At 42.7% G+C, this 10,014-nt stretch overlaps 2 protein-coding genes across 3 annotated transcripts; one reads left to right on the top strand and one right to left on the bottom strand.

The window, feature by feature from the left end:
- The first annotated feature begins 1,403 nt into the window (after positions 1 to 1,403).
- On the top strand, positions 1,404 to 6,109 carry ikbip (IKBKB interacting protein). 2 transcript variants are annotated; one of them, XM_026327214.2, is made up of 4 exons: positions 1,404 to 1,827; positions 1,909 to 2,026; positions 4,276 to 4,497; positions 4,806 to 6,109. In XM_026327214.2, exons 1-4 carry the CDS (start codon positions 1,625 to 1,627, stop codon positions 5,370 to 5,372), a joined length of 1,110 nt encoding a protein of 369 aa, XP_026182999.1. In that variant the 5' UTR covers positions 1,404 to 1,624; the 3' UTR covers positions 5,373 to 6,109. The 2 variants fall into 2 exon arrangements, with proteins under 2 accessions (XP_026182999.1, XP_026182997.1); XM_026327212.1 differs by lacking the exons at positions 4,276 to 4,497; positions 4,806 to 6,109 and adding an exon at positions 2,809 to 4,124.
- Positions 6,054 to 8,821, bottom strand: ckap4 (cytoskeleton associated protein 4). Its single transcript, XM_026327211.2, has 2 exons — positions 8,335 to 8,821; positions 6,054 to 7,636 (listed from the first exon to the last, which is right to left on the bottom strand). The coding sequence occupies exons 1-2, from the start codon at positions 8,650 to 8,652 to the stop codon at positions 6,575 to 6,577; spliced, it is 1,380 nt and encodes a 459-aa protein (XP_026182996.1). The 5' UTR covers positions 8,653 to 8,821; the 3' UTR covers positions 6,054 to 6,574.
- Positions 8,822 to 10,014: the final 1,193 nt, after the last annotated feature.

The following is a 10,014-nucleotide window of genomic DNA, read 5'->3' as shown; positions in this document are numbered from 1 at the left end:
TGTTGCTGTTGCTGATTTTTGGATTTGGCATTTATCCATTTATGGCTTTGAAAACTCCAGTTAGTGCTTTAGCATTTAGCCAGCATTTGCCATGATGCTTAAAATGCTACTTCAAATACTTTATTGTGCAGATTTAAGGGACTGGTGTTTTTTAAGGCCTGAGCAGGCACAGGGGGATTATATTACTGAGCAGTTTCTGTGCTGTTGATGCTCCTCAGGAGTTTGATTTGACTAGAGGGCAAAGTGAAAATTATACATCTGTCATTGACCAAATATTTTACTGCATCACTATATGCCTTAGTCCAAAGAACTCTGCGTAACATGCCCCCATATTGCAATATTGTGGAGTCACCAAGTTACCTTTTTGCACATAATTTGTTAGAAATTGCACATGGCAGCTTTTGCTTGAATGTACTTTGTATTGTAATTGAATCTCTAAGTTGACGATGTGTCCATGTTAGACTTAAGTTGTTGTTAATCTTTGTAAGATTGTCATATGCTGTTGAATGTTCAATGTTATTTAGAAGAATAGCAGCTTGTGTAATTTGCATGGGCCTTGTAGTTATTCAAACATAATGTCACATCCTCACATCTGGAATATAAGACAGCATGTTACTGCTGCGATCAATCCGATGAATATTAATTAGTGAACTGTTAAATCATAACTGTATGGTAGGCTATGAACTGCTACATACACAGTTGTATAGAGCTTTGTGTTACCATTTATAGAAAACTACTAATAATCAAATTTTGACAATTTTTTTGACAAAGGTAATGTCACATTTTTGGAACCATGCCAAATAAATGGCTTGTGCCTAAATTGACCTGTCAGTGAATTATTTGTCTAATTAAAAATGACCATGACAATTACCCAGAATTCAGTTTAATGCCCTTTAATGCGTCGAACTGTGCAAACAAAACGCCAAATGTTAATCTTCAATGTATCAATCTAGAGGGAAGCTGCAGATTTCCACTGTAATGAGGCTTGAAACAAACGGTATTTGACATTTCTTGCTTGAAAATGACTTAAATAACAATATAATAACCAATAAGTGATATTGTTGCGCAGTAATTTTCTGTCAATTGACTGATCGATTAGTAGGACCTATTAATTAATAGTTACAGCTCCACTAGCTCCACTAGCAGACTGTAATCCTGCATGGACGATGCTGGCAGCGGCTTACGTGGCTGGCTGATGCGTTTAGGGTGCTTCCTGTCTTGTTGGAGTTTTGACCGTCGCAATTGTAGATCGGTGAAACGAGCAATTAAGTTGGTAAACATGGCTAAGAGTTGTAGTTATACATGAAAACACTATATTTCTTTATTCAAAAGACTCAACATTCAGTATCTAGTTCAAGTTGTCACAATTTTAATGTTTCCAGCTTAGACACTATGTAATATTTACGAGCTTCCAAAAAGTGCTTGAACGCCACATTTTTCCAAGGAAAGAGGTAATAGGCGCTTGATCCAGCTGCTAATCATAGTTTTTCACCAACAGTATGAGCTGTTTTGTACGAGTTTCTTACTGTTTTTCTCTACAAAGTCAGTAAGTAGGTGTTAAAGTATTTCCTGCCAGGCCTGTTCACAGTAAAAGTTACCAACAGTGTAGAGCCAGTGTGCTAAAATGCCTACTGAAGTAAAGCAGAGGAGAAAGACAAAACAAAGTGATGAAGTGACCGAATCATCGGCTGCAAACAGAAAAGACGAAGCAGAAAAAGAGAAGACAGAAGCTGGAAACAACACAGGGTCGAATAAAACGTCTTCGAGCCTGGACATTAAAAGTGTGATGTGCTTATTGTCGCTTGCGGCATGTGGGGCTCTGTGTTGGTGAGTAAAAACAGCTCAGTATGAATCTTAGGATCTGTGTGATGTGCGTCTGTCTAGTTACGTGTTTTGTGTCGGTGTCAGGGTGGTGCTACAGCAGAATGACAGGTTTGCCCAAATTGAAGAAAACTACAAATCTCTGCACGGGAGGACTTCCAGTCTGTTCGACATGGAGGAAAAAGTCCTAAAGGTTTCTAAAAAGGTACGTTTGATTTACAGTGAAACAGGCCTCCGGCTGCAGTGAGGCGGGTGGACGTTTAAAGGGTCATTTCACCCCAAAATAATCCCCTTTGGTGTGAGGCTGTGCAGATAGTTTTGGTTTTATGGAGCCAGAGTTTGAGATGATATCTGGGATTTCCAAACACAATGAATTCAGTTTCAGATGGTTCTCATATGATTAAAACAAATATTTTTCACTGGACCTGCTTCTTATTAAGGAATTGCTGCTTTTTATGTAATCAGGAATCACTTTCTGGAAACAGATGGTGCTGTTGGATTTTTAAAATGATGCTTTTTGCTACTTTTAGATTAAAATCCATCCATCTCACTTGTATTTTGGTAGAAGTCTACATCTAAGAGCCCAACATTTAAAACCCAGGCTGTCAACATGGCCAGATACCACTTTAAGTAACTGATGAAATATGTGAGGGATTTCTATGTGTAATTTGAGCGACATTGTCCTCTTGTCACTTCTCTTTTTGTCACGTCTTCCCTTTTTTAAGGGCAAAATTAATAATAGCCTAATGTATTTTTCCTTTAGCCCCAAGTCAGAATGGATGGGACTCACTGCCTCACATTATATATTCATATATAATATATATGTATATATTATAATATACATTTGTGTGCTTGTTCAACAGTTATGTTGTGTACTGTGCCTTTCTGTGTGCATGAGCTCTGGTTTCTGCTGTATGTCATATATGAGTACTGAGGATCATAGAGCTCCCACAGAAACAGCCCTCCTGTTTTGTGTTGCGGCTGCAGCTTGCCGTCTCTGAGGACGACCTACAGGAGGCACTCTCCTCCGTTTCTTTGGCGACGAGGCTCCAGCAGGACGTCTCCACCCTCCACGCTGCTGTCATGGCAATGCAGGCTGATGAGAACTCCGCCTCCCGTGACCTACAGACGGTCAACGCCCACTTCCTTAACGTGACGGAGACGTGGCAGGAGCATCTGGCCGCCATCTCGTCCGATTTGGCTGTCCTCAAGGCAGAGTCACGGGAAGCTCACGCCGGAGCCACCGACCGGGTGAACGAGGCAGAGCAGAGGGTCCGGTCGCTGGCGAAGAGGTTGGAGGAGCTTGAGGACAGCACAAAGAGGAATGCCCGAGCTCTGGAGCGCACAGAGGAAGACGACACCAAGCGAGTGGAGGATCATCTGGACTGGAACACCAAGCAGATCCACAAGCTGGAGGAGCAGATCAGCAGCCTGACCAAGAGGGAGGCTGAGCTCAGCTCCCAGCTACAGGAGCACATTCCCCGGGCACAGGAATGTGAAGAGCACCTCCCTCAAGTGGAGGAGGCGGTGCGCTCCATCCTGAAGCTGGGGAGTGATCTGAGCGGGGCGGAGAAGAGGATGGAGGAGGTGACACTACAGGTGTTTGGCACAGAGGACAGCATGCTGAAAGCCCTCAATGAAATCCTTGAGATCAGGCAGGAGCTGGACACCCTACAGGCTCAAAACAGCATCCTGAAGATGAAGAATGAGCTGTCCGTGGTTAAAGAGGTGGTCCGTGAACTCACCATGGTGCTGAGAGAAAATAGGGTTGACAATGAAAAGGACTTGGAAGATCTGAAAGAGGAAGGATCAAAAGATGAAGAGGAGGATGAAGAGTGGGATGAAGACCAAAATGAACCAACTTTACCTTTTCATGATGACCTCACTGAATGATGTCATTTTTATTTATCTAGGAGACAGAAACACAGCTGTCTGTTTGCTCCTGTTCAGTATTAATGTTTTATAAATTATTGTCAGGAAATTGTGACTATTATTACATAAATGTAACCAGATGTTAGTATCAACTATGGCATATGAGTTATACAAGTAACACACACGGGTTGGTGATCAATTTCCATAGACACTGTATAAATGTGTCTGGTTATAAAACACTATCTGCACACTTTCTGAAGCCGTAAACTGGGGTTTTTGTAGTTCACCTCATATTTGGCACAAGATTAGCTGTTGTAGATTTGTAATAAATCTTGATCTTTTTGATGAATGGTCCATCTGATTTTTAGTCCACATGTTAAAAGCATGCCAACAATTTCATCAGTGGACTTATTTAATAAAATCGCCATTTAATGAAATCTCTGATTTGCTTCTCTTGTGTTTTTCATGAAGGAAAATAACCTGAAATTATATCTTGTAGTGTATGATTGCTTTAAATACCTTCCACCTCCTCCGCCTGTCCTTCTGCACCTCTCACTCCATGTAATCTATGTGCTGTTTCAGTGTGAGAGCATCCAGCTGATTCTGGACGATCTCGAGGGTCAGCGTGGGGTTCTGCAGCTTCAGCTGAAGGATTTGGAGCAGGACATAGGTCAGCTGAAGGAGTGGGCCTCTGGGCTGACTGACAGACGAACTCAGCTTCAGAGAAGCCTCAGCGCGCTGAGAGACGCAGTGGAGCAGATCGAACAACGCACCTCGGCCATTGCTAAGGACTTTGCCAACAAGGTACAGCATGTTAGATTGTTTTGTTGCTGGTTTTCTTACAGATTCTTGTGAGATAAGAGGAGACAATAGTCACTGCAGGAACAGAATTTAACTTGGGGGCTGTAACTCATTTTTGACATTATCAATATTTTTTTATTACAATATTTTTTCAATCTGCTGTTTGTCTATAAAATAGCAGAAGATAGTTTTGTGAAGGATAAATTAGAAATTTGAGCTTTTGGTCACTTAAATTCCTGTTTTCAGAGGAAACTTTTCCTTTCAGACATGTTTTTCTAGATCCCTGTTCTTCTGCTGTGTTCCCTGTCTAGGTGGCATCAGTGAGGACGGATGTGCGCAGGATGGACGGTCTGCACTCTGAGCTGGAGTCTCTGCTCACTCAGGTTGGGGAGCTGGAAGACAAGACCACTCAGGTGGAGCGCAGCATGGTCAAACGCATCGGTGATGTGCTGGCCAGCAGCATCGACCGCGTCTCAAACCTTCGCGCTGCATCTGAACGTAACACGCAGGCCTTAGAGCAGCTGCGCAGACACATCCCTGACCTCACCGCCGCTGACGAACAGATCTCTGAGCGCTTGAGGGATCTGGAGAGCAGCAGAGCTCGTCTGATAAGAACAGTGACCTTTGCCAGCGACCTTAAACCAAAGGTGGCTACTATTAAGAGGGACTTTGGGGCGTTTGAGCCCCAGCTGTCAGATCTGACTCTGCGTATAGGTCGATTAGCAGAGGATCTCACTAAACGAGAGCAGGAGATCGCTGATCTTAGGCAGACATTAGCTAACCTCACTGCAGTGGAAGGAGATTTAAGTGTTGCAAGTAAACAGGTTAGTGAAATAGCTGACATCTCAGACCTTGGAGATATGCACAGGCCAACATGAAAAATGACCTTCGAATCTCAGACAGGTGGAGATTTATGGTTAATGTCACACTACTGTTTTATTCTAAATAAAGTGGAGATATTGTTTACTAAATCCCGACTGTCTGAACAGCTTTGAAAGCCAAATCTGAAAACAGAAATCCCTAACCCTTCCCAAAATATGAACATCAACAATGTGGGAACAGGTCCGTCAACATTTCAATGAATTATGTTCATTCGTGAGAGAGGTGATGGCAGAGAGTGTCGGCTGCTGCTCAGCTGCAGAGTTACCAAGTTGAGATAAGACTGAAGTCAACAAGAGACGATAAGTCTTCTTGGCAGGTTAATGACATTTTCACGAAGCGTGTAAAAGAACTGGGACTGTGGGATAACTTGAAAGTGGCCAAACAACTGCAGCCATACGTGTTGCACAAAGAACCACATTTCTGCAGAACACCTGGAAGAAAATGACCCGTTACCTGCTGCTGTTTGTGCATGAAAGGTCTTCAGTCTTTATGAGGTAGAGCACTGTTATCTCAGAGAAAAATGAATAGTGCAGTTGAGATGACATTTACATTTTTTTAAGTCTTCACATCTATCAATATGTGTAAAATTTCATCCCCACCCTTGCAATCAACATATCACCCATGATGCAACAGTAAAGGCAGCTAAGCCCAAAAAATAATAAATAATTCCTTGATGCTTAGAGTCAAAAAGTTTTTATTCTTGTAGAAAAAAAACATGTAGTGAGTAAACAAAGCAGTGCTCAAAATGAGCTTATTTGCATTTTGAGGTTCAAAAACAGCTTTGACCTGGAAAATGTAAAAACGAATAAAACAATTAGAAAATAAAACTACAGTGCAGAATGAGTGTGGATTTGAACTCACTGATCAGCAGACCAGCTCTAACCTTCTGTCTCCTGGCCTACGCCAATGTTCCTCACACATCTTTTCTTAATTTAAATGTGCAACTTCATGACATAAACCATCAAGTTTTAGAATGAATCTTCATAAAAAAAAAAGGACAAGGACGTTACTTTAACCTGTTTAAATTCACTATTGTCCCTGCTGGATGGTTTAATTTCCTAATGTCACATAGATAACTAGAGGTACCCATTTTTCCTTCTTGCCAGGGGGCTTGGAATAAGCCTCGGTGCTTGCAGAAATCGCGTGATCATGGTTGGCTGTCTTCCAATCCAGCCACTGTGCTTTGTAAACTCTCCAGCTACTCCGGCTCCATGTTGTTGCTGTTGTCCTCCAGAGCAAACAGCCTCTTCTGCAAGTCCTCCAGCTGCTGATCCAGACTGGAGTCTTTGGAAGCAAACTCAGTCTGGGTATCACCCAGAGCTGCCATGTTGGACTGAAGCTCCTCCAAACTGTTTTTCAGTGCTTCCAGCTCCTGCTGCAGCTCAGTTTTGGTTTTCTCCACAGCCTGCCCCTGTGCAGCTACAGTGCTTTCATGACTGTTGTACTTTGCAAACAGTGATTCCACTTTGGAGGAGATTTCTGACACTGATGCTGACAATAAATCACCGGTCTGCTCTGATGCTTTAACTCTGCCTTCCAGGTCGTCGGACATTTTCTGCGCCTGAGCGGCTGCTGCGTTCACCTGTGTCTCCACACTACGAACAGCACCAGCAGATTGCTCCACCTCGCTCTCCAGTGTCATGGTTTTATCCTTCAGAGCCTGAACCCCAGTCTCTGCTGCAGACAGTGACTGCCTCAGACTACCAACAGTCTCTTGGACTACTGACCTCACTGTTTCCACTTCTTGAGACAGGGATGCTACCTCCTGATTGCGAGTCTGGAGCTCTTCCCTCACAGCACCTATCTGCTCCCTGAGTGACTTAGCTAAAGAGTCAGCTTCATGTTTGGCTGTTTTGATTTCGGCTACAGCATCAACAATGGCAGAGAGCTCCTGTTTGATGAGTGCAGGTTCTTCTATGTCACCCAGACGGGCTTTGAGATCAGCCAGCTGGCTCTGCGCCTCACCCTGAGCTTCAGTGAACTCTGCCACACTGGCTGCGATGGACTGACTCACCTCAGCCAGGCGCTCCTCGACAGTCTTCTCCAGAGAAGAGAAGTCCCTCTCGCGAGCCTCCTTCACTTCATTGATGCCCTCTGAGAGGTCCCTGAGTAGATCGTTCTGCAGCTTCTGAAGAGCCTCTTCCACCCTTCTCGTCTCTACCTCCCCCCTCTTCATCCTGCTGATGGCCTCTTCCATCTCCACCCGTGTGATGCCCAGTGATGACTCCAGCCCATTCACAACACTCTTCAAAGACCCCACCTGTACAAACGACAGCAAAACATATGTGTGCAGCTCCAAAGACCTTTTTCATCCACTCTACCATCTCAACATGTCTGGACATGAGTCCTCTGTATACACACATGTATATATAATTCACTCTAATACAACAACTTCAAATGACTGACAAAAATTAAGAAAAGATTCTGAACTAATGATCCAATAATTAGCTTTTCCTGAGTTTTTCGTGGCATCCCACAGTCTTCATCAGAACCTGATTTGTTACCAGTTGGCTCAGTCTACTGAGACATTGATTTGCTGATGAAGACTTTATAATGAGGTCAAAAACCCTGGAAAATGGCAGTGAATGGACCCTATTGATAAAGAGCATTTTTGTACTGTAATGGTGAAAAAAGTGTTTAATTGAAATGTATCTGCCTGTTTAGTAAATTAATGCAAAGGATTAACTTCAAGGTTTCAAATATGTGCAATGAAAATCTGGTGCAGCAGAAACATATAAATCAGTTAATGAACACAGGCAGGTCAATATATGCATCACTGTAATTGACCATATTCCATATAGACAATAGGCTAAATACAGAACAACTTCAGCCTGTGGACGGTTGTGTCATGTCTAAGTTAATAAACTACAGTTTTATATAATTATTATATTATTATATATATACCATTGAAAGTGCATTTTGTACAGCTCTGGCTGATCCCTGTCATTTTCTACCCACCTGTTGAACGACACTCTCCATTTTACTGCCCAGTTCTGCGCTTTTCCGTGCGCTCTCCTCATGTTTCTGGTTTGTCTGACGGATTTCTTCCACAACTTTCTGTAAATGCAAAGCAGCAAACCCTGCAGCGCCTATTAGCCCAACATAAAACACAGTAGTCGCTATAAGCCCCAGGCAGCTCCCTGACCGTGGACCCTGGGTCCCAGAGCCACTCGCTCCATTATTGCTACTCTTCTGGCTTTTCTTCGGCGCGTCGTCTTGGTTGGATGCGGCGTTTTTCTCGATGGAGCTGCTCTTATTCCGGTTTTTTGCAGTCATTGTCAGCAGGAGCTCGCTGGGATGGCTGAATGTGTGTGTGTGATGTGTGTGCCGCTGGTTCTGCAGTCGTGGATGGAGAGCGTTTCCAGTCCAGGCCCACTAACTGTACCAGCAGCGTATCAGTGAGCGCGTCGTGTCTTTCCACGGGGCTCTTTGCGTTGAGGTATGCGGATGTAGGCTGTCCCATGCTCCGCTTTAGCCTCTTTATGGGTCTACTTTAATTGACATGAAACAACGACTGATTGCAGCTGCTCTTTGCTGATGTTCTACTTTTATATCAAAACCCATAGACACAAATCAAGTTTCTACAGAAGCGTCTTTCTGGTGCATTAAAAGGCAACTCCCATGACTTTTTTTCACTCTTCCACAAATTCCCTAACAAAATGAGCATGAGAAAAGTTTCTATAGTGAAGAACAAACAAAAAAAAAACTGTTTTAACAGTTTTTGGCACAAAACACTGGATCACAGGGGGGACTATAAATATCTGTTACTGACATAAAAGTGTCTGTTATTTATCCGGTGTTGCTGGGACACTTTCATAAACGTTGTGTCAATTTCAGACTGATGCAAACTTTCTGCAACCGGCTCGTTGTGAAACGGATCTCACTCGGGAGGGGCTCCTTCTTTCGTCTCTGCAGTTTGCTCCTCCTTTCATACGTGGCAGCTGCAGCCTGAGCTCCGCAGGCTGAGGCTGACACATCCAGCGATCACACCTATACAAGGAGAAACACACAAGACACTCCAGCTTTTATTTCCACAGAGAAATTAGCGAAAAGTGCAAAGTTGCCGGTGGTTTTAATAAATAAATGTCCTCCATCATAACAGGCAACTTTTTTTTAACCCTAAAATGCTGTTTGCAGTTTAATGAGCGCAGAGATCTGTTGTGAGCATCTGGGTTTTATTTATGATGATTATGCTGTAAAGTAAAAGGGAAAATGGCTGCATGTAAAATTACTATTTTTGCATACTGGAAACCATAAAGTGACAGAAATAGGTTTAACCACCAGATGTCACCAAAACACCCGAAAACACATACACCTGTAGACAAATCCACAATGGAGTAAATATACACTACTAAATGATAAGCAGCCCATTTAAAAAGAAATACATTTAAAATAATTATAAATTATTTACATTTGATTATTCTAGTATCTGCTTTTAATAGACAGAAAGTGTGAACGTATTTTTATCTAACGTAGAGACAATCATGTGCCAGTTTATTAGGTACACCTAGTTTAAACTAATCATAGGGATTATTGATTAAATAGCTTGAAATATGTGTTGATTCATCCCTATGATCCTTTTGGGTGCTGTAGCAAACTAGATAGGTAATAGTTTAAGCGTTTTTTGGATTGAAATGA

The sequence above is a fragment of the Mastacembelus armatus genome, chromosome 23 (assembly GCF_900324485.2).
Source record: "Mastacembelus armatus chromosome 23, fMasArm1.2, whole genome shotgun sequence".
Lineage (NCBI taxonomy): Eukaryota > Metazoa > Chordata > Actinopteri > Synbranchiformes > Mastacembelidae > Mastacembelus > Mastacembelus armatus.
This window is presented reverse-complemented; position numbering and strand designations above follow the sequence as displayed.